Raw genomic sequence first — 24,567 nt, 5'->3', positions numbered from 1 at the left:
TGTCAGTATTAGGCTGTTTGTTATTCTAAGTGTTGTGGGGTTGTGGGGCTGTGCTTTGAATTAACCAGGCTTCAGACCCTTGAGCTGCTTCCTACTCCTCGAGCACTGTTCTCATCCCTGCAGCTACAGCTGGGTGGGTTCCTGTCCTCCCAAGTCGTGATGGAGAGCAGCACACAGCAGCTGGAGTGCTTTGTTTCCAGTTGACCTAAACCATGATTACACAGGGGGCTTTTCCTATTTGTAGCTCAGAACAGCTGGGGGATTGTCCCCGCCTGCAGCACATGGGACAGGCACATGACACAGCTCTGTGTGGCAAAACAAACCTACACCAGACATATGGCTTCCTTTTCAGGGATTTCTGCAGCATCAACAGCCTCTAAGTTTCAGACTGACCGGTATTTCTTTTTGGGGTATCTTCATTGCAGGCTCCACCATGGCTAATCCAGGCTGTTGCCTAGGCTTTGTCCCACAGTGGCCATCCTCATGGTCCCACTGTGAAGCAATGAGAGGAGGTTTGAACAAGTGCCATGGCCACCCAGACTGTGACCCAGCCTCCTTGCACTGTGGCTCTAATTCACAGTTCAGGGGCCAAGAGTCCGCCAGGACACATACACTCATCCACCCCTTACTGTGCCAGTCCCACACAACTCCTGCAGGGGCTGGGGTTAGCAATGCACAGAGGGGAGCATGGGGCTCCTGAGGAGCCTGGGGGCTGTGGTGGCAGTGCAGGGTGGCTGCTGGGGCTCAGGCAGCATTTCCTGAGGAAGCAAAAGCAATTAGCTCAGCAAAACAAGATGTACTCAGGGGGATTGTCTGAGGAACCCCCAAGAAACCTTGTAGTCTTTCTGCGAGGGGAAAGCAAGAGACAACTGTCTCTTCTTTCTCCCCCAGCAGCAGAACAGAACAAGTCTCCCAAACAATTACTCACTGCTCCCTAGAGTTCCCATTACCTTGCTTTATGAACACAGAACTGCCTGACTTCCCCTGCAACCCCAAGCAGGAGTCTCCAAAAACCCCAGCTTCTTGCCCCCATTATCCCTGTGTGCAGCCAGGCCAGCCCCTGGGGCTTGGCTACCCTGGGAGAGCCCAGCCCCAGCTGCAGCAGCAAGGACAGAGCTGTGTTTGACCTGCAGCTTCCCCTTTTTTCCCAGTTTTCAGCCGCACAGCGACAGTCCCAGAGGCCCAATGCTCTCTGACCTTGGCTGTCCTCATTTGCTTCTAAAACTGGCTGATCACACTGGCGAGCTCCAAAATTGGCATCCCAGACAGCCTTTTCTCCACCACGTGGGATTCCAGGCACTGCCAGGGGCTCCCAGCAGTTTTAATTATTTTTCTCCTATTTTTGAAGCCTTTTTTGTTCATGCTCTTTGTGCTGTTCCCAGTGGGACAGGGTGGCCCTCTCCCTACAGGCTGTTTGCTGTGTGCTTGCTCAGGCTGGCTCATCCTTCCCATGCATCTCAGAGGGACACCTGATGGCATGGAGGCAAATACAAGCTGGCTGTATTTCCACTATGGAAAAGCCCTGGGGTTTTAGGACACATGAGGAAACAGAGACCTTGACTCCATCAGTAGTGGCAGTCCCTGCAGTACCTTCCCCCCCATATGCAATGACCAGCTGAGCTGTCATCTACAAGCAGAGGATGAGAACAGGTGGTGAGAGAGCTGATGGCACCTGTGAACCGTGTCCTGGGAGAGGAGAGAGCAACAGAGGAAGGTGTTGGATGTCACTGCTATGCAGCATCCCCAAGACCCTTTGCTGGCAGGGTCACATGACAACAAATAGGAAATGGGAAGGATTTGGGGTAATGGGAGTGAAGATATGGCTAGTGGCAAGCTCATCATCTGTAGGAAGGTGAAAGAGGTGGTGTCTGTCCACGTCTGATTTGTAGCTCATGAACCAGGAGCTGCTCAGAGGACCTGCAGTGTTGTGGGTGCTGGCAAAGAGAGCAGCAGGAGGCAGCACTTCGCACTTTTACACAGGGCTGTCACTGCTGCATTCACATATCACTTTTCCACGGTACATCCCGATGGTGCCCATCCAGCGGGCTATGCACAGCCAAGTAAGCAGCCAACCAAAAGAAACCCACATCCCAACACCAGCCAGCCAAGTGACCTTGCTGCTGTGCCTGGCCCTGCTCTTTGCACGCAGCTGGAAGCAGTGACACTTCCACCTCCATGGACCCATAGCTTTGTTTTCACAGAGGCAGATGAGGAGTGGACAGAGGGTGTTTTGCCCTGGCAGCAGACTGTGACCGTGTCCCTGGGAGCCAGAGGGAAGGTCGTGCTGCATCATGCTCTGGCCACCATCTCTGGGTTTTGTGCTGTTTAAACCAGTTCCCCCTGCCACAGCCTACGTATGGCCCCAGCCACGGCTGCTTGGCCAACCCAAAAACTGTTTCAGAAAAGCAAACTGAACTGAACATAGCATTCTGATGTGGCTGTTTCCCTTTTCCATGCCCTGGCTTGGGGACAGTCCTGGGCTGCTTTTGGAGAGGGGTTAAGGGGTTAGAGGAGTTTTTCCTTGCATGCCTCAGGCTAACCAAAGCCACTGCTGCACATCTGCAGACTATGGGAAATGAACCAGGGGTCCAGCTGAAAGGACCTAACTCCCAGAGCCAGACTGGTATAGTTAGAATGCATCCCAGCCCGTTAATGCTCATCTAGACACATCTCCAGCTTTTTTATCACAGCACTGTTTGTCCTTTCCACTAATTTCATCAAATAACCAGCCATACAACAGTCTGCTGTGCCAGTGAGAGCAGGCAGGCTCCAGCCTGACCCAAGCTGCTGACTTCTATCGGTTACTCATTAGCCGTGGGTGTGGTGTGAGGCGGAGGAATCACAAAACTTGCTACCCGTGTAGGTCTGCACCAGCTTCTGGTCCCTGGGCAGTGCTTTGCCCTTGAATTGATCTTGTCCTTTGAATTATCAGGTTTATAGAAGAAAAACTGTACAATCAGTCCAGGTATGTACTGCCTTGAGCTGGTTTTCTGCACTGGATTACACTTCAGACATTGCAACAGCTTTGAAACCTTCTTGCTTTTCCCTGTAAAAAAAACCCAATTCTGAATAAGTAGCTGCTAATTGTGTTGGAAGGGGTTTTTTGTATCCCACTCTTCCAAAACCCAAAGAAAATAGCATATGAAATAAGATACTTTTTCAGTGCTTTCTCCTCCCGACCTGAATGATGAATTACAAACTAATTTAATCCGTGTGATACAGCACAGCATTGCATCTTTTACTTCTGCACTTTCACAAGCATAAATGCTGCAGAAAGAGGGCAGGATGATCAAAACCTGAAAAAAGAAAAATAACACCAAGAGATATTTGTTGCAAAAGAGTGGCTATTTGTAGAAGCTATTGAGAACAAGAGTAAAACAGCGTTAGCTTGGCTAGGAAGGTTCATCCTCCCACGTGAACTGATGGGAAGGCCATGGGTGGTACTGCTGTAGCCTGGAGTGGTATCTCTGCCTGGATCAGCTTAGGAGCCTCATCCTCTGAAACATAATCACAATGTGAACACCCACACTACCAACAGCTTTGCACAAATATCAAGCAAGTACAGTTTGTTTCCAGGAAAGCCAAATGCACAGGTATATTAAGATATTAATGAACGCCTTCTGCTAAAACAGGTTAGGAGGGAAGAGAAAGATTCCTGTTTCTCTAGTTCCAAATACATCATATCCCTCTTGAGAATTTTTCTGGGGAAAGGGTGGGGAAATAATAGCTCTCCACTGTGCTGTGTGAGCTGGCCCTCACTCTCACCAGTTTCTGATCAGCAACACAGATTGTTCAGCACTGAACCAACAGAAAGCACATGAACTTGAATGCCTGGATGAGTCATTTGCAGAGCTGTAAGCACAATGAAACTGCAGTAATGAAAAAGTGAGAGCTCAGAGAGTGCCCATTCTATGAAGTGAGGGATGCCTGTGGTGTTGATTAGGTCTTGAGCATCCCACAAGTTCCTGTGCCTCATTTGCCCCGACAATCAGAGCAGCTGCATGGAAAATGCTGAGTTCCAGGAAATGTTTGGATCGTGGCACTGGGTCTTTAGTGCTGCAAGTGTGCTAACCCCTCTGGGCAGCTGTGACTGGGATGGGGGAAAGTTTTGGTACCACATCCATGTAGGGAGGTTATCGGCCCCATGCTGTGTGTTTGGATGGAACCAGGTAGGTGCGAATGGTGTATGGTTGGTGTGTGCATTGTCTTCTGGACAAGTATCCACAGCAGACAGGGAGATGCCTGGCACAGCATGGACAGTGTGTGTCTATCCAGGTGTTGCTACAGGCAGCTTGGAGAGCAGTGCTCATGACCCTCTTTAGACAAGTGCAGAAGGATATTTAGGAAGACTGATGCTAGAAGCACTAAATATGTGCAGGAAGTATTTGTGCCTCTAGTCCTTCAATTGCAAGCCATGATCAAATCCATTAGATATCATAACTTTACTTGAATTAAAAGCAATTGTATCCAATTCTTGCTGTGACAATAATGACCTGTTGTGCAATGTTATTGATGATTATTAACGTCATTGTTTGCAGGAAACTGGACTGTGGTTTTCACGTGACAAACCCAGCCCACTGATGTCCCCAAATTGTTTATTTTCTAGTGAGATTGAAGAGGGGAATGATTGAGCAAGCCACAGCAGTCTGTGACAGCCCTGCTTGACTTCTGCCCCCCTCCCTGTCTCCACAATGGGATGTTAACTCTGTAGCCTAAGTATGATGGATTAAGAATGACTACCCTCAGTGATCCTGTTGATGCTTTTGCTACAAAAATTTTCTTTCCTTTGGAACTGTGAAAGTGGATACAAGACACAAAGGAAATGGATACAAGATACAAAGGAAAATGAATAGCAATGTCTCTTTGCCCTGCAGTTGTTGGCAACATATGTTTCAATCTGCCAAGCTGCCCACATGGATTGGTGGCTCATGTGGCCCAGCTAAGGATAAGTTACTACTTTCCAGAAGAGTGATGTGAAGTAGTTGCAGTGTGATGGGAAAATTTTCGGACTGTTCTGGGAGCTCAAAATCCTGAACAGTCTGTGTGTGGGAGGGAGACTTGGACATGATGGACAATAAAAGATTGGCCACTGCACAGGAACAGAGAATCATGAACAAGCTAATAATGCAGTCTCTTCAGACCTCCCTACTTCTGAGCTTGTTACAGTTTGCAGTGCTACAGGCTAAATTTGGTAATGGGACTTCTACTTGAGCTGTCCAATTAATCTGTGAGTTCTGCACTTCATGGCTAAGAGCTCTGATCAGCAAGAGAGTAGAAAACCGCTAGCAAGCATAACCACTGTCAGCATGCTCATCAGGAGGGACACACTCAGGAAACTCATGCTGAAAATGCAAGTGTCAGCACCCTGCACCAAGCATCCCAGTGGGGAAGGGCAAGAAGATGATGTCCTCTGCATATGAGGTACATGGGAAAGGGGATTTGGGAGAGGGGGAAGAACTGCTTTTCCCAGTGTCCAGATTTGTGTCAAAGGAAGACACCTCCTCAAGGACCCTCCACACTGACCAAAGCATATTGTGTTCCCCAGACAGCTCACAGAGCCCACAGACCTAAAAGGAAGCAATGGGTGGGAAGCAAGTCTGGAATGACAGTTCTCCACTTCTGTTAACCCTCCTGGATACTCTCTATAATTCCATGGACATCAGTCCAATCACATCATGCTGCTTCTTTGGGGAACTGCTTTTCTTTCAGGGCAAAGAGAAAAGCTGTTTTATCTCAGTGCCTCATTGCAATATTTAACCAGTAGTAAAACACTGACTGCACCCATCCCATTAGTCACTCACCCAGCCTTTGCAGCCAGAGTCTTCTTGGCTCACCAGGGATTGGCATCCCTTCAGCACATAAGAAATTCTCTGCTTCCTAGTCCTGTGTGTAGCAGGGTTTTTCATGGCTAGTCTTAATTGCAATGCTATGAACCCAAACACTGAGCACTGAGTGCAGCCATGCTCCTCAAGCTCAGATGTCCTGAGAAGTCTGTTTTCATCCAGGGTTCAGCTCGGTTTATTCACCTGGGCAGTACCTGCTCCAGTTCCCCAAAAGGCAGAAGCAGATCCTCAGGTCCTACAGGGAAGATGTAATAGGAGAGACAGATGAACAAAGACCAGCACTCCCGCAAACTGAACCTTGGTTTTCCTGATCAATCTGGAGATGCTCCATTTTCTGCTCCAATGGCTCAAATCAATTTTCTTCAAGCATTGCTTTAGGTTTGTTGCTGATGGTTATTTTGGGGTGGAGGGGAGCAGCTCCTGGACACCTTTAAGAAACCGAATTGTCAGGTGTTGCCTCCTCACCCTGGTCTGCAGGCCTTGGCTTTGAAGCTGCTGCTGGCTCTTTGGTCTGGCTCTGCTTTTCTTTCACAGTCAGGTCTGATTACAGCAAATCCCAGATCTTGAATCAGGGCAAGTTTTAATACTGTACAGGCCTTGTTTATATAACAGCTCCCATCCCTCAGGGATGAATCCAGGACTCGCAGCACTAAAAGCATTAGCTGCTGCCACTGGAGCTAAAGATGTAACTCCTCTGGCTGGTAGCACCAGTGCATTTATAGGCTTTAGAAAAAACGCTGGAGGAGACTTGTGACACACTAAAAAGTGGGTTATGCCTACTTAAGCATTTCATCCCACCACCATACTCAGGGAGAATGTACTCGTAGGACCACAGGTGCGAAAACACTCCTGATGCTGCTGCCAGCCCATTGCCCAGAGCTAGTCTGAGTAGAGTGTACCTACCATTACTTACCAGCAGTGTTCTACTAGCACTCCTGTCCTCCCTATTACTCTCAGACCTCCTCCAAAACTGGAGAAATTGAGGACAGAACAAGTGTAGGCAGGACTTTGGCTCCCTAGGCTTAAACAACAGTCTCTGCTCGTCTTTCTGAACTGATTTTGTAATGACTTTGGAAGTTTATATTCTTCTTCCTTTACAGGCATGTGATGCAGAGTCTTTGGGCTTCAACATGTCAGCAGCTCAAAAAACAGCCAGCCACCTCCAAAAAGCACCTCTGTTTGCCTCCACAGCCCAGGGCCCAAGACATGCTCACACTCAGAACAATTTCAGATCAACATCCAAAAATACTCATGATTCACCTTAAGGATTTGACACAGCTTAATTTTCTCCATCATTCATTCTTTGTCCTTTCTGTTTATGCTGTTTAACTACACAGCTCAGTATCTGGACATCTCATTCCAGAGTGTTTGGTGCAAACAAACGTCAGTTTAATGACTGTTCAGGGATTTACTATAAATTGCCTCCTGGCTTCTTTCCTAAAATCCAAATTTTGCTGGGACATAGCATTTATAAGGCATGAAGTGCACCTTGAGTGTCTTCCGCAACAAAATGCCAGTCCAACCTGAAACTGCATGATTGTGATTGTGCATGATTCCCCTATCTGGGGAAGAGATTGCAGAAAAATGCAGCAGTTACATTTGTTCTTGGCTCCTCTATCTGGGCAAGGTATGTCTGTCTGTCAGTTCCCTGGTCCCAAAATGTTAAGAGCACTTGCAATAGCGCTGATTCTCATTTTTTTCTAGAAATAGAGTGAGATCTGCAGGGTGTGTGACCATATATGTCAGGGAGCTCTATAGGGATTCTCTGGTACCTCCTTAAGGGTGCCCTTGTTACTTGCACGGTGACACCTTTTACTTTTACCTCTAGCTTGTGGGCTTGGAGGGAATATTCTGGTCCACTTTTACTTCCAGATTCCCATCTCCCTCGTTTACCTGAGTTCATTTCAGCATTTCTATCAAATTGACTCTCACAAACATTCCTGACAGGAGAGCAAGGACTGCGGTGCAAACAGGCACTCGTTACATAAACCACTTAAATGAGACATCAGCCAAATCTGGCTGGTGGAAGGAGGATGTCAGCTGAGGACAGGGTATTTAAACGCAGCAGGGGAGAAGCTACAGCTCAGGGTTTGTTAAGGATATTTACAGCTCTTTGTGAGAGGAAACGCAGCTGTGTCCATCTCCTTCAGTGACTCCCCGGAGGAGGGGGCTGGACACCCTGTGTCACTCTTTTGGGCAAGCAGGCTTGCTGGTCCTCAGCCACCAAAACACAGGGACACACAGCCGCAGCTTCCATCCCTTTCAGTCGCCAAAGCTTGGCCGCGAAAGCCCTGGGACAAGTTCCCCGTCCCTTTAGGTGGTCTGAGGGAGCTGGAAGGGCACAGCTGGGGCTTGGCAAGGGAATCGTGCCCGGCTCCTTGGGAAGTGCGTTGCAGGCCTGCGGCAGCGGCTGCCGGGGCACGGCCGCTGCGCACAGGAGCCGCTACTGACCGCGGCCCCGGCCAAGGTTAAGCCCCAGATGAAGGCACGGCGCACTTTCCCCGCCGAGGGGCTGTAGATAACCGGCAGTGAGTGACAGGCTCGGGAGGGGCGGACACCGAGGCCGCCCCCGCTGCTCTGTCCGCCACACCGGGCAGCGCCCTGCGGCACCCCCGCTGCGGGGAGGAAACCGAGACACCCCTCGCTCTCTCCAGCACCGAGCCAGCACGAGCCAGCCCTTCGGCTCTGCGTGCGGTGTCCGAACGGAGCGGACCCCGATTCTTCCCACCGGCACTAGCTCGGTGGAAGGACCCGTCCTTCCCGCACTGCACAGTACCGCCCGGTACGGTACAGCACGGCTCAGCACAGTACTGCGTTGTGCTGCTTTGCGTTGTGCTGCTTTGCACTGCACTGCACTGCATTGCATTGCGCTGCCGCCCTCCCGAGCGGCGAGGAGCAGAGAGGTGCTGTGCCCCGGTGCGCCCGCCCCGCCGCAGGGCCGCCCCGGCGGGCGGCGAACGTTCCAGACCCCCCACGCTGCGGCAGCGGCGGCGGGACGGGGCTGGGCGGGGCGCGGCGGGACGGGGGCGCGGCCAAACGCAGCTGGCCCGCGCGGTTCCTTGAGGGAAATGTAGTTCACTGTCGGCAATCAGTGAGTGCCCAGGTCTGAGGAGTGGACTACATCTCCCGTGGGGCACCAGGAAGGAGCGGCCGCCGCAGCGCCCGCCCGCAGGCGCAGTGGGGACGCCGGAACCGCTATAAGCGGCGTTGTTTGGGTTCGCGGCCGCGGAGCGGAGAAGCTGCGGTGGGGTCGTCGGCGGGCGGAGGTGAGTGCGGCTGGTACGGGGCACGGGCGAGCCTTGGTGTGGTGAGGAGGCGACTTTGCTGTCCCCTCTCCTGTCAGGAGCCCGGCCGAGCAGCCCCCTCACCTCACCCCCAGTGAAGGGGCTGTGCGGTGCCCTCTCCCGCCGCGCTCTATCCCGCCTCACCTGCAGCCGGGCACACCTGTCCCTGGGCGGGGCGGCTCCCGTGTTTACGGCAGTGCGGCGGAGACACGGGAGGGCCGGGGAAGAGCGGAGGGGGTCTCTCCCCGGGCTGCTGGGGGATGTCCGGCCGGGGAGGCTGTCCCGCATCCCCGCCGGGAGGGGCGCGGAGCCCGCGGGTGCAGCATCCCCACTCCGCGGTGCTCTCGGCGGCGATGCTGCAGCGGCGGAGCCCTGGCAGCCCCGCGCAGCCCGGCAGAGCTGCTGGTGCAGTCTGACCAGCCTAGCGCAGCCGGGCGTCTCCCATCGCCTTGCAGGCGGGTGGCAGAATGCGATAAAACTGAGTTATAAAACAGAGTCTCGCAGAGGGGAGTGATTTTTGTCTTCCAGACTCTAGTTCTCCTTCTGACCTTTCAGTGCAGTTTGATAGACTGGGTGGAAACCTGCAGCACTGAAGGTGAGACTCATTCCTGTGCATTTCTGCATTTAATTATAGCTCAAGCCTATGGAGTAAGTGAACAGTGTTATAAAGAAGGGACATAGTTTTCTCCAGAGTGCTTCTACTGACTAATATTATCAAGTGATCTCTCCAGAGAGATTGGTTTTGCAAAACATGGTACCAATAAATTAATGTATATATGCAGTTTCAAACTTTTACAGAAGATTTTGGGGATTTGGTCTTCCCAGGCAAGTTTCTCACGGTTTCAGCTAAATGCTGTAGCTATTGCTTTAATCTGTCAGATTGCATAATTGTATTTCAGAGATCTAAGGGAGGAACTATGACAGCACTCCAGTGCTTTGAGGATCATTGTACTATTTGATTACCTCAGGGTATGTTTAAACTAGTTCATGAGAGGTTAGTTTTGCATGGACTTTGAAAGCCATGTTATTATAGCACTGTTGTAATATAACTCATTTACTATTGCTTATTGATTTTGATTCTGAAAATTAACTTTAAAAATAGGTGATTAAAAGTAACTGGTGTATTGGGCACAGCACATAATGAAGAGGAATTTAATTATTTTTCAGATACTTGAGGTGAAAGAACACTTGTAAACCCTGGCGTTTACAGAAGATGAAAGACATCGACATAGGAAAAGAGTACATTATACCCAGTCCTGGGTATAGAAGTGTGAGGGAGAGAGCTGACTCGGTGCAGCATGAAGAGCAGGAAGAGTCCAATTTTCAGCATTCTAAACTTAAGGTCAGTTTCTTTTTCATTGTTTATTTTGCAGTCTTTATGCTTATTAAATTGCATGCAGCAGCCTTTTTACTGTGCCAGCTGTATATAGATTTGCTGCATTGAAGGTCAATAATGAGTATTGCCTATTGTGTGGAAGAGGTCATTCCAAAGGGTGCTGTAGCTATTTTGATGACAGGTCTTAGCACCTATTAAGCATTTTTCACTTTTAAATATGACTTTTTAGTAACATTTGAACAAAACTTTTTTCTAGTATTCAGCTATTGATGTTAATCAAGGAAATATTTTAAACCTTTGTGTTTTAGAGAATCATTACAACCAAGCAAGAGCACTGAAGCACTCGGCACAAATCATGCACCATTCAGTGTTGGCAGCTGAAAAAACTCTTAATCATGCCATGGTTGTTTTAAGGATTAATTTTCTAAACCAGATGTCTAGCTTGCTCTAGTAGCATGACTTTACTTTTCCCCTCAGATGAAAGTAATTATTATTGAACACTTTCTTGAACATCTGTGTATTTAACGTGGTGAGGTACCATCATAATTCTAGTTTATTTTGAGAGCTGGGTCTTAAAATAACCACTGGCTTAGACCTAGCCTGTCATTGTTCAGAGCTTCTAAATTTTAGAACTTGTTTTCACTGGGAAGGGTGCATATACTACCAACTGCTATAAGGAAGAAAGGCTCAGAGAAATGGAAACACCCACACTGATGAAAGATATGGTCAGAAACTAATAACTTCTGCCAGCTGAAGAAGGTTAAAGATATTCCAGTGCTAGCATTCAGAGAAGCTAATATTTTCTTGCATATCCTATTCTTGACCTTTTCTGAAATACTCCAAGGACTGATATGTACATATGCACACTGTAGATTTTTCTGAAGACAAACAAATAAAGTTAATAGTGCTTCTGTCTGATTTTTACAAAGATGAGTTCCTTGCAGATATGCTGCTGGTCATTCCACATAGATTGCCTGTGAGAGGGTTGGAAATAGGGGAACTTGCTGTATTTGTATGGAGGAATGGTAAAGATCTCTAAAGAGGCTTAATCTTTGCTGTGTTACAGTAGCTGCTGAGATACTCTGTATTTCAGCTTCCCTCGTTTCAGTGGGTTTGAGGGTTTCTCAGGGCTGCGCTGCTGAGTTGGGATTGGAGAGCTCAGCTCTGCAGCAGCTGAGTGCAGCTCGCAGGCCCTGCAGCTCTGGTGTCCCCACAGGCTCTATGAGTCAGCAAGTGCTGCTGACGGTGTTCAGCAAGGTGGTGTCTGATTGCATTACAGCAGGCACTGATGCACAGCCCTCGAGCACCGTGCAGGTTTTGAGCGGCTTTTGTCGTGTTGATGCCGTGGGCTTGCCACCGACCTTACCCTGTCCAGTAGCAAATCTGCTCTGTCAAATTACTGGTGACAACAGTGATGCCATTGGTGGGCAGCTCTGTTTCCTGACCAGTGGCAGTGGAGTTCAGCAGTAATCATTGCATATTATCTCTCCCTTTTGGTCTGCATCATCTAATCAGGATTTAACTTTTAAAGGAAACAATCCGTATCTTACCTGTAAATTTTTAATTAAATTGAATCATGAAACCAGCGTATTTGTGGGTACTTTTAATTTTTTATTCTTTTTTTTTTCTTTTGTGGAGGCTGAAAGTAAGCCAAATCCTGCATGTCTGTACAGCCTGTCATGAAAATCTAACTCTGAGGCAGCTTCAGGTCAGCTTAACTCTGTTGCTGGTCTTTTTTATGCTTCTACCCTTACCATTTGATATGCTGCCTATGACTACAGGTTAGTGCACGCAGATAATTGCAAAGCAGGGGTTCTGTAAACTTGTGATTACTGATGTAAGAGAAGGGCTTACCCAAGCTCTTACATAGAACTTTATCTTGTTTGTTCTCTTTGAGTAGAAGAATGAACTTAGCTTGTTTTGCTAATGGCATCTTCTGGTTCTGATAGAATGCCCATTTTACTTGGTTGTTATCTTGTTCAGTATGCCAAGGTTGTGTTAATTTCTAGCTCAGACTTTGGTACCAGTTTTGTTTTGCTAGCCTTGCAGCTGGGGTATATATAGTCCACAGACACAAACAGCTCTGAATTTGTTGCTACATGTCAGTGAGATTAAATCCTGCTTGCTTGCAGAATGTTAAGGTTAAGTAAAAGGAGAAATATTCATAACACCTTATCTAACTTAGGCATTCATGTTTGTGTACCAAGTTTTTCCCTTTCTAGTTGAAACAAGCTCTGCTTTCAGCAGCATACTTGGCTTAGGGAAGAGCAAAGACTTCCCTTTCAAAAGGCTGAGCTTTCTGTTTGGTTAAGCACTTTCCCTCTGCATGTAAGGAAGTGGTAGAAGCTGCGAAGAAAATGATGTTTCAAGGGAAGAGAAGGAACTCTGTCCTTTGCTACTGTATCTTTTATGGAACCTGGATGGGGTTAGATGCCTAAACTGACTTGGCACAGCTGGTGACAGAACACAAGGGAGGGCTGATGTGATGAGGAAGAGTAGGAGCACAGCAGTTCAGATAGAGGGATAAGCTGTAGTGGAGCTCTTCACTTGGACAACAGAGTCCAGTATACCATCAGTAGAAAATCTCAAATTTCTTGTAGAAAATCTGGCTCAGGATTTGAATTAGGTTGACCAGAAAATGACTAAGCTGAAGCATGACCTGTATTGCCAGGAACAATCTGCAAGCAGATGTAGGCTGTTATTTCACCACTAACTTCAGATCTTTGTGGAATGCAAGTTTAAGGCTGTTTTGCAGCAGACTTTCACTGCATGAGGTAGCCTTCTTGGTAACATGGTGCACCCTTATAAGGTGAGGTAGAGTCCTCTGTGCTCTGGGGACAGTAGTCAAGGGCCACAGGTTCATGGCCAGTGGTGATGACTGCTTCTGGCAGGGCTACAAGTACATTTGGCTGATCAATAATATGACTCATTGGGGTTTTTGGTTGCCTATATTGCTGCATTTTCTGCATTCTTCTTAACTTGAAGCAGACAAGTCTAGTTGATTTTCTGATCATGATCTTTATAGGTGAAAGACCTGTTTTACCATTGAGCCAAGGTCCCAGAGCTTTTTTGTATGTCTCTTTTTTGCGTTGTATAAAGGTTATATTCAGCTTTCCATTTTCTGTGCTGAAACCTCCATTCTTGTGTTTATTTCCAGCTGAAAGGATGCTGTTTCAAACTACCACAAGTGTGTTCATGACAATAGTGAAAAAGAACTTGTATTCTTTCCTTGGAAGCTTAAATGCTGCTTGGTCACAGCTTGAAAGATCACATCTCTGAAAGACAGGAGCTTTTCAAATAGGCTTCCTGGAATCATAATTGAAATAATTCTGCAATATAAGTAGGACTAATCCAACAGTTCCTGGTACTTAATGGGAATGTTGCTATAGAAATATGGACCTTTGAAATAGGCACTTGGGGACTGAAATTCAAGAAAAAATTTATTCAGCTTGTGAATACATATATTCACCTCATGAGTAAGTGTCTGCAGTATGTTCTGATAACAATTGATTTTTAAGTCTTTGGAGACCTTAATGTAGCTTACAAAAGAGTGTTAACTACGTGTTCTCCCTGCATAGTACCATACTAATTGGGTTTATTGTTTGTGGGGGCATGCCTCTGCCAGAGAACTTGTAGGTGCACTTGCTGCCTAGCACTACAGTGAGTGGTCTTCATCTGTAAAAGCTGTTACATGACCAGTGAGTTATAATTAAGGTATGTTTTGAAATATTGATTTGTACTTACACCTTTAGGACTTGCTGTTCTCAGAAGGTGCCTGTGCCCTTCAACTTGCAGCTGAAGTAATTGTATGTAGTTTTTCTCGTGGAAGCAGTGTATTCTGGGGAGGACAGACCCCACTGTCCATGAAATATGCTATAAAATTACAGATGAGAAAGAGAAGTAATTTATTTTTGAAATGCTTTTGGAATAGGCTTGTCTCAAATGTAGATTTTGTTTATTTGATGGAATAGCAGGCAATGAATTTAGCTTTCCTACCCCATTACAGTTACAATAGAGGAGGATATGAGAACAAGCTGCTTCTGCAATATGCAGAGCTTATGAGAACTCAGTTCTTGGAATTCAACTTCCCACGTTAACGATGCTACAGCACTTATTTACAAATTGTACTCCAAGCTGTAGTTGGTTCTGGTTGGAATGTACTGTTCAGGATTAAGTTCTTGCTGCTGAGGGATAAAGACTGCATCTGTGATGAATCTCAAGTGCAAATTGCTGCATTTCAAGGCACCAGCCAGGGGAACTGTAGAGATCACTTCAAACATGCAGGAAACGTGTTGCTAACTTTAGCTATCAAAAGCCCTACTAATATTCCTGTCCTTTCCTTGATCTCTTGTTTTTCAGGTTTGTTTCTGATATCTTTTGTCCAAGGCAGCAGGGAATGTGATCAGAACTTGCTGGAATTGATGTAAATCCTTCAAGCACTGATAGCTTTGAAGTGATTTATCACTGAGTATTTAAATAGATCAATTCTGCCTCAACCTCTCTGAAGCATCTGAGTGTCTGAGTCCACTGAACAACAGGTTAAAAATAGGGGTGTGAGTGTAGCCTGGGTACTTCTGCCTGTGCATTCCATGCTTAGAGCAGTCCTAGAGAGCTTAACTATAAACTGTTACTTGTAGCTGAAGCTGCTGGATGTGTCATTTTTCCAGATGATTGCATATTTTCATAACCAAGTAAACACTTTTTTACTTTTCCAAGTCAAATGAAAGCCAAGTTTTAAAATCTGATTTTTTTTTTTTTTTTTGCAGTAGTTCTGTTATCTTTGAGAACTTTGAACACAATCAGACTAGGTGCAGAAGCCAACTTTGGTGGTAATTTCTAAAGATGCATTAATTCCATGATATCCCCAAAGACCTGAACATATTGGTTACAATCATGTTTTGTTGTTTTACCATTGAACTTCTGCAAGTAAAGCAGTCACTGACACAGTAATCACAGAATCAAGTGATTCTGTCAAGGATCACTTGATGGAAGATCCTAGAATTGTTTGGAGTGTGCTTTAGGATGACCCTCTAACCACACTGTAGAAGGGGTATCTCTGCCTCGTCCTCCATGCCTAGATGCTCGTATGACCTTGTGACAATGGCTTTGGATATGCTCCTGTCATGTATCAAAAGTTTATCTGACGCTTGGAGGGGGGCTTATGGTATCAGAGAAGGCTTCCACTTAACAGGAGGATCAAAAAGGTGAGGTCTGTGACTGGGCAGAGACATTTTCTAGAGGAGCTTTGATATTCTGGGTAATTCACAGCTTCCATTGGAACTTGACTGTCTTCCTTAGTGCACAGCTATCTTCTTTCCAAGTCTTAGCTACATTATAAAACCTCAGCTCTGACCCCATGCTGGTATTGTCTTTGACTACTGTGGGTTGCTGTTCCTTTGTTCAGAGCAGATTTCTAAATCAGCCTCTCATGACCAGAAGTGTGTAAGGAGTAGATTAGCTATCAAGGAAAGCTAATCTAATCTAATAAACTATCAAGTAGATTAGCTAGTGAAGGAAATCTTGCAGTATTTTTCCCATTGTGGTGTTCTATATTAGTGCTGCAGACATTCTGCTCTACGGCTGCTTCAGAAACTGTGTACAGCTATAAAGCTTTTCCAGAAATATTCACTGCATCTGTCCCAAGCTATTGGTGAACTCAGCTTGGAGCAACTTATAACTCACATATATGGTGGGGGGTTCTCATGTCTTGGGATACTGAGATGGTTATTAGTTTTTGAAAATTTGTATCCTAGTGATAAGGGATAGTCAGTCAGTTGTGCTCTGAACCACAGACGGCAAACAAGCTGTTCCACAAACAAAATCTGTGTTTCAGTTGTTTTTGAGGATGAAGGTTAATGAATTTCAAAGTCAACATGCTTAGAGCCCTGAGATGTTTAGCTTGAGTCTCCTAGTTTACTGTTTGCTTTTGGAAACATGTGTGGGTGCAAGAAGGTGAGTTCAATACAAGATTGTTGTATAAGGCTTGATAAATGCTGTGGTCAGGCTGTCAAGGCTTCTGCTGTCACTTGTTGGTGATTCCACTCAATAGGAGTTGAAGTTCAAAGCCTCCCTGGGTGCTCCAAGTGTTGTACAAAATTCAGCTGTGTAGCTTCTATTGTGACCTGGCTTAGGCATGGCCTGAATGAAGATTGTTACTGAAGAACACCCCCAGCATATGGCAGGGTGTTGGGGTGGTTCAGGAGAGCAGAGCTTACCCGAGCAAGGCAGGAGCCAAATTCTCAGCCTGTGCTGTGCTAGGTTGATCTGCTTAGTGAGGAGTTGGTTTCCCATCTTTGTAGGCAGAGACATGTGGGGTGCCAATTCTAAAGCTGCTTATTAACAATTCCACTGGAGTCTGCTGTCACTGTCTATGAGCTGTGTAGCTCCAGTGCTGGATGATCAATGTACAGCCTTAGCTTTGAATGAATCCTAGAACCTTTGCTTACAAGATCATGAATACTGGTTTTAATGCAAAAGAAAAGACAGGAATTCATGGATACCACAAGCCTAAGCACATGCACAGCTGCTTGTCAGGTGCATTCATAGCAGCTACAGTTGCAAAATCCTAAAACAAACACTTCATGCCAAACTCTGTATTTCTTGGATTGCAGGAATAAATGGATTTGCTAGGAAACAGTTGAGAACATCTCACCTCAAAGCTGATGCTGGCCAGAATTCAAGGGCAAGGTAAAATAAGAAATATTCCTGTAGAAGGCTAATATATCTCTCCTCACCAAGGACTTCCTGTGCCTCAAGTGAAAGTGCTCAATATATGTGACTAAAATACTCAGGCTTACCAAATGTACATACCCTGACCTTGTTTGGCTACAGAGCCTTGATATCAGTACCAAGCACTATTGGGAAACTTCTGCTTTAATCTGAGGATGCATAAACTCAGGCTAGCTTTGAAACCGTGACTCCAATGTTAATACAATTTCTGCTAATCCTGGCCCAGAAAAGTAACAATGGATCTCGGGTAATCAAGTCACTTGTAACTGTTAAAGTGGACTCCAAGCTTTTCTATCTCTGAACTGTTGCAGTAAATCAGAGCATGTTTCTGGACAGTAAATTTGTATCTTTTAAGAGAAATGTGGCAGGGCTGCACTTACGCCAGCATTTGGCTATGTGTTTGGTGCTGTGAAGAGCTGTTCTTCCAGGTAGCAGAAGCTGGGAAGGCAGCAGAGACATGAAGTTTTGTTTATACTCCCCTTTTCAGGAGGCTGAAGAAAATGGAGTCTTTGACTTCTGGATCTGATTCTTTTATGGAAATTGTAACCATAATTTCTAAGCATCTGACACTGTCTGATGGTCTCACCTTGGTGCTGTGTGAATGCAGCTGTGCTGTCTGTACTTTGCAATCAATGTGTGCAGGTGCCTAAAGGATCAGTGCCTCCTTCCTGACACCCACTGTCTCTGATCTAGCCCAGTGCCTGCTCCTTGTTGCCCCAGCGTCAGGGAGACAGCTGGTATGGGTGGATGATACACCAAACTAGTCTTAAATAGGCTCATGTTTTAATCAGGCAGGGTATTATAAAGTATCCTAGCTACAGAGAAGGCTGGGAGCCTAATGCTGCAAATCCCCTTGTTAATATTTTTATAGATTGTGTATGGCATCAAATCCAGTAAAAGCAGAAGAGAATTATCTTAGTAGACCATAAAGTTCATAGTGCACTTGCTGCTTCACCAAGCAGCTGCAGACTCGACAATGTTTGGACCTGCAAACCTATTTGATTTTCAGATGCTCTGGGGTTTGATGACTTGCAATCTGGACAATGCTTTAGGGGTTGCCTGTGCTACCTGCAGAAGCAGTGTCTATACCCCTTACTCCTTTCTAGTGGGAGTATTCTTAGACTCAGAGGAATTTCTGGGAAGAATAATGTAATTACAACTTCAGGGAATCTTTTCCTAGACTCTCATTTTTAGTTGTGCTTAAGCTAGATGGAACAGTGGTTCTTCCCCAGCCTGTACAAGCTAATCACTAATCTTGTTTTGTGACACCAATCTTTTAATGAAGTCTTAAATATTTTTAAATTGCTCTTCATCCTGGAGTTGTAATATGGCAAATGCTTTAAGCTCTGAGCAGAGCTGGTGATGATAGAATTATTTCTCATCACATGCCCACCTAGTTCTGAGCTCTGCTGTTCTGGTCTCTAGGTTTCCCATTTGCCTTTCCTTGCGGGGATCTTTAAAGGCATGAGGAAGCCTGCTGAGCTCTGGCTGCTAAATGCAAGAGGTAGGAGTTCTGTTCTGCAGTGTTGCCAGCTCAGAGACCTTTACAACTTAAATCAAACAATTTTAACTTTGTAATAATAAGTCAACTACAGTAGCTTTAGTAGCTATGTCAGCTGCAGGGATTAGTAAAAAAGTAGTTACAGGTCTGTTCTAGTTTCCTGTCAGCTGCTGGTAGGACCAGAAGAGATTCAGCTTCTTCCCTGCTGTGATTTGAGCCCTGGAAGATGTTCTGCCTTAGAGAAGAAGGGACAAAGCTGTTTGATGGGGTTTGGGTTGTATGCACACATCAGATTCTTCCTCTGCAAGATGACTAAGGGATGGAAAAATCTGTTTTGCTTTGCCTCCAGTCTTGTCTGGCTTTGCAGTTGTGTGATGTTACAGTTGTCAAAGCAGTAATTGCTGCATTCTCTTAAATAGGAGATTGTTATAGGACTGTGTGAAAGGCTAGAATCTACCTGGATGGCTTTTTCCTTCCCACCTACATGACAGCTGCTTCTTTTTTTCTTTACCTGTTCCCATCCTCAGATGCCCATGTTGCCTGCTTAGCACATTTTCAGAAGCGTGCAAGTTCACATATTTGAGTTTGGCCTGAGGAAACTTACTCAGTAAGGCAGGCATTCTTGCTTCCTATGGAACTTCTGACATCATGTGTATATGACAGCTTTGTAGCTTGGCTCCTAAATTTCCTGCATTTTCATGACCTTGGATTGTGGATTTGGGATGTCTGTCTCTAATTTAATGAGGAAATAGTTTCCCCTTTCCCCTAAACCACTCATTTTCCTCACCTCACTCAGGCTTTCTGTCATATGTCTTGAGCCAACCATGTAATCTTACTGACTCTCATTACCAGTGTGCTTTCCATTGCTGTGACCAATTTCTTAACAAGGAATTCATGCTAACAGGTGCTTGTATGGTTTTGTTGTTTTCCTGAGTTGTAGAAAAGTCAGATGGGGCAGGTGTGCTCTGTGGTGGCAGCACCAACTCTGCTTCTCTTTCTCTGCCCCTCTGTGACCCACCTGTGAAGGAAGATTATGTGTGCAGTGATGCTTCCTTGGTGCTTGCCCCACTCATGGGAATTGCCCCAAGATCAAAAATTTAACTGTTTCCTTAATCTGTTAATTCTTATGGTGATCTATTGAATTGTATCAACCTGTACTCAGGTGTGTCAGAGCTTCATGGCATGTGGAGTGCAGAACTATTATGCTCTGTTAGGAGATGGCTATGGCTGCAGAAAATTTGTTTGGCATCCACCAGCTATTAATAAGATGCTGGATCAATTACTCTTCTTGCCCTCTGTCATGTGTTTAGTAAGCCATGATATGCTTATCCTGTGTGAGTTTATTTCTCCAGTGTTTAGTCCATTTATGCATTTGAACCTTACAGTATCATATGATAGACTTCTAAATTTGTGTGCCTCATTCTTTTGTTGTAAGAACAGTTGGTGGTCACTCTCTAGTTCTCTTTCTTTGGGCTTGTACCCCTCAAATACCTGTACCTTTACTTCTTTTATCTATCCAGCTGAAAAATCTTCAGTTTATGCTACACCAAGCCCCATTGTTATTAATGCTCAAGGAAAGTAAGTTTAAGTCTAATACCCTTTTTGAACTGAGGTGACAAGGGGCATAGTCGGCTGTTCAAAAAGGATGCAAACCCTAGGGTTTTTTAAGTGTTGTGGTAATGTTTTCTGCTTTATCCTTTGTGTCTTTTGTAACAATTCTTCCTTTTTTTTGACCTTTTGTTGGTGTTGAGTAGTCATCTGCTATTTCTCAATAAATGTCTGATTGAATCTTCTTCCTGTTAGCAATATCTGATTTAGACTTTGTTTGTTTCTGTGAGCATTTCTTTGGAGTTATCAGTGCCATGTTGCATCACTCATTTCATGGCTTGTTTTGGCATATTAATAAATTGATGAATTAGAAAAAGTGTATTCTAACTTATTTTTTATTTGACATTTAATTCAAGAGCAGAGCTGGAGCCTGTTGTAGCACATTAGTAACGACTCAAGGCATTGGTTTCCAAGAAAACTGTGCACACATGCAGGCAATCAGAAAACCTTATCAGAAACTTAAGTGTTGGGGTTGTTTTGTTTTTTTTACTTCAGTCTTTTGTTCCTGAAGTACATTGTAGAACAACTTAGGAGCCTCACTTCTTCCTGATAAACTCTGCTTTGAAGATTTTTTTAATCTTCAGAGAACTACACAGAGCTGTAGAGTTGTTCTTAAATCTTAGTTGTTCAGTGGTGTGATGCATTTGTTTCTTGATAGTCTTACATGTGGGATTTTGACCATCTCACCAAGATGGAGATGAGCAGTGCTCTCAGTGAGGGGTGTATGCTTGTATTTGTCTCTAAGGCAACACATTATAAAGGCCTTTCAAAGGCAGTGTCCTCATCTTTATCAATGCAGCTTTTCCACATTTGCTGAAAGAACTCTTGAGCAGCTCTGGAGAGTTTATTTTTCACAGTGATTGTTTATGGATATTATATTTGGACTGCCTAAACCCCTTGTAATTGTGCTTACTTATTAAAAAGCTATTCTTGTTTTTAAGTGAGTGAATCTATTTTTATGCTCATCAACATAGTGTTTTCTGTTTTGGAAGATTTTTTTGCTTATAGGCACTTTTTTGGTGTGCTCTGAAATGCAATGTTTATACAACTAGTTTATGGCATCACTTAGAAACAAATGTGTTATCAGCAACAAGATGTTTGGGCAGATCTGCCCTGGGCCTCTTGTGGGGGTAATGCAACAAACCAGTTAAAAATTCCTCTGCTGTATGCAGAAAAGACGTGGTGCAGAACTCTTCCCTGCTACTGACTCCTTTGGGATGTTTATGGCAGGTCCCTTATTAATGCTGGTTTGCATAGGTTTAGTAAGGCAGTGTTGTCTTAGTGAGTCAGTAATTTAATATAAATTGAGTGAGAAGTCTTTTAATTCAGATTTCAAGTACTGTGTATTTTTGAGTCACTCCATGTGTCATAAGGTTTTAATGTTCTTTTGTTTTTGTGTTATTTGGCTATCTTTTGTTACCATAGCTTTAGGTGATAGCTTAGCAAATAATTTTTTTGAGCTAGAACCATGGATTATTGACAACATGCTTAGGCACCATTTAAGTACTTTGGTTAAGTAAATAAGGGACAGATTAATGACATTTTCAGTTTCCTGTTCTCATCCTTCTCATGGGTGGAAACAGTGGCTTAGTGTGCTATACTATTACATGCTAACAGAGTACAAAGACCATGATAAATGGTGACATTTCCAAAAATGATTACATGAGTGGGAAGTCAGGAACCAAGTGCTCGCTTTTAGTGTTTGTTGGAGGCTACAATGCATTACAGTTGTTTCTTTTCAAGGAAACAAGCTAACGTGGCTCTGATAAGTCAACTAATAAAGGTAGAATCATAGTATCTTTGTAAGACCTTCAGGAAGATTTTTACCTCAGAATTTTTTTTCCTACCAAGTAGCTCAGTTGCAATAAACTAGAATACAAGCAGATAATGTGGTCCTGCAATAAATGGCACATCAAGTTAGCAGAACCAGTCAAGGGCCCTCTGCCAGTCCCTATAGCAGGCTCATCTCCTCATGTACTTTTGCCGTATCTGGTTGCTCATCAAAAGATTTGTTTGAACTCTGCAACATTGTGACTATCCTGTATCATTGCTGTTCCTCCCCTTGGATTTGCATTTAAATCTGCCTTCCACTGGGGCTGTGGAAACCCTCTCAGAGATAAGGTTTGCCTTGAAAGTAAGTGGCTGTTACCAAAGTTGCTGAGCCATTGAGAAAGCCTGCCTGGGAGCAGAGAAAATTGACATCTTTGTTCCATTTAGATTAGGGAAAAAGAGAAAAAGCAGGAAACATGATAAAAGTAAGTACAATTCTGCTTAGTGCATATTTGGATTTTTTAAGTTAATCTAAAGTGTTTTTGAAGGAAGGGACTTTAGTAGAGTTCTGAAAATACTTTGTATTTTCTGTGGATAAGAAAATCTAAATTATACTAAGAGGGTGTAAATTCATCAAGAAAATGTCTTAATTTCACTGCATAAGCCAGTCATTGACTTCCTGAACTCACGTCATAGGTACTTGATGTTGTAATTTTTCTCTATCATATTTCCTGTGTCAGGATTAGTCTGGTCTATCCATTTATCCTTTGAATGCACAGGTGCAATACTGGTACTAATTAGTTTTACAAATGCAGCAGTCTAACACAGATATAGAACCTGTGCCTTCCATGGCTTTGCTGCCAGGATGAAGCCTAAGACAGTGGTCTAAGACATTGAAATGACTGTGATTGTTGCACAATAATTTGCAGAAGAAAGAGGTGCAAAATTTCTGGAGATGGGAGTCATGGACTTCAAATGTAGTTTTGAAGTCTGAATCTGTTGTCTTTCTTGTAAAAGCAGATTGAATGCCAGGATGCCTTGGAAGCAGCAGCTCGGGCAGAGGGCCTGCCACTGGACATCTCTGTGCATTCCCAGCTGAGAATGCTGGATGAAGAGCATCACAAGGGCAAATACCACCATGGTCTGAATGCACTGAAACCCATACGGACCACTTCCAAGTACGTCTTTAGGCTACCACAGAACTCATACAGCATTTGCTTTTCAAACCAGTGACAAAGCAGAATTGCAGATGTAGGTCTGCTGACTGGTACTGGAAACATCAGAATTTGTTTAGCAAGTGTGGCTGGCATGGACCATTTGGTACTCTGAGTGCTTTCAATGAGAGGAGGCTTTGTTTTTCTTGAAGATTGACATTTCCTGTTTCCTTTTTCATTTGTTTGTGATTTTTTTTTTTTAATTCTTTTAGACACCAGCACCCGGTTGATAATGCTGGGCTCTTTTCCTCCATGACCTTCTCCTGGCTCACTCCTTTGGCCCACAGAGCATACAAGAAAGGGGAATTGTTTATGGATGATGTATGGTCTTTATCAAGGCATGAGTCTTCAGATGTCAACTGCAGAAGGTAAAGACATATAGTTCATTATTATTTTCTTGTTTCCATTTATTATATGTTATTACATGCAGGCAATGGTATAGTGTTGCCCTAGAAGAACAGCACTGGCATTTTGTTTTGCCTTTCTCAGAATGGTGGAATTCACTTTCATTTCTCAGAGACAGCTTTCTCATTCAGCACAGTTTCTGTAGCCTTGTTGATTTCAGTAAAATTAGGGGATTATATCTTTAGGAGTGTCTTACGATTATTCTGATTTTGCATGTCTTTAATCTGGCTTTTTATGAAAACAAATTTTTTTCTCAAGGCTACAGTGAAAAATTCTTGAGCAAAAATGAGAAATAATACTGTTAGAAGCAAGGTGATTTGAACGTGGATCAGATCTTCTGATCAGGCTTACTGTCTGTGGTTACTGAGAATTTCTTCAGTTTTTGACTCTGCAGTCTTCTGTCAGTTCAGCAGAGAAAGACTGTTAGTATATTAAGATTGCCAAAGAGACTCCAGGCAAAGAAAAAGCAGTGTTTTTCATCACTCTGTCCTATGGAAGTAACACTACATAGATATTTCTCTTTACCTCACAGAGTATATTTATTTCTCTTAATATTTTTTTGTTGTTCTGCACTAGGAAGCGCTCAGTTTTAACAAAAAAGTATGTATGAGACTGTACCTTCTCTCACAGTGAAAAATTTCTGACATGAATAAATGTCATAAATCTTTTGTTGGTATTAGGCTGGAAAGACTGTGGCAGGAAGAACTAAAAGAAAATGGGCCTGATGATGCTTCTCTCCGGAGGGTTGTGTGGATTTTCTGCCGCACCAGGCTCATCCTTTCCATAGTGTGTCTGATGATCACTCAGCTCGCGGGTTTCAGTGGACCAGTAAGTAATATCCATCCTTTTTTTAACAACCCCAGAGGGCTCCATCTCA

The 24,567-nt window shown here is 44.6% G+C and overlaps 1 protein-coding gene across 7 annotated transcripts in view; it reads left to right on the top strand.

The window, feature by feature from the left end:
- The first annotated feature begins 8,965 nt into the window (after positions 1-8,965).
- Positions 8,966-24,567, top strand: part of ABCC5 (ATP binding cassette subfamily C member 5) — a 67,505-nt gene continuing 51,903 nt past the window's right edge. For 2 of the 7 annotated variants that reach the window (XM_059855631.1, XM_059855632.1), the window contains exons 1-5: positions 8,966-9,109; positions 10,295-10,469; positions 23,092-23,249; positions 23,498-23,653; positions 24,371-24,518. In XM_059855631.1, coding sequence (XP_059711614.1) covers positions 10,341-10,469; positions 23,092-23,249; positions 23,498-23,653; positions 24,371-24,518 — 591 coding nt within the window. In that variant the 5' untranslated portion in view covers positions 8,966-9,109; positions 10,295-10,340. Of the gene's footprint in view, positions 9,110-9,608; positions 9,723-10,294; positions 10,470-17,074; positions 17,151-23,088; positions 23,250-23,497; positions 23,654-24,370; positions 24,519-24,567 lie in introns of those variants that run through there. The other 5 variants (XM_059855629.1, XM_059855640.1, XM_059855630.1 and 2 more) reach the window with 5 other exon arrangements.

Source organism: Haemorhous mexicanus, chromosome 10 (assembly GCF_027477595.1).
Source record: "Haemorhous mexicanus isolate bHaeMex1 chromosome 10, bHaeMex1.pri, whole genome shotgun sequence".
NCBI lineage: Eukaryota > Metazoa > Chordata > Aves > Passeriformes > Fringillidae > Haemorhous > Haemorhous mexicanus.
This window is presented reverse-complemented; position numbering and strand designations above follow the sequence as displayed.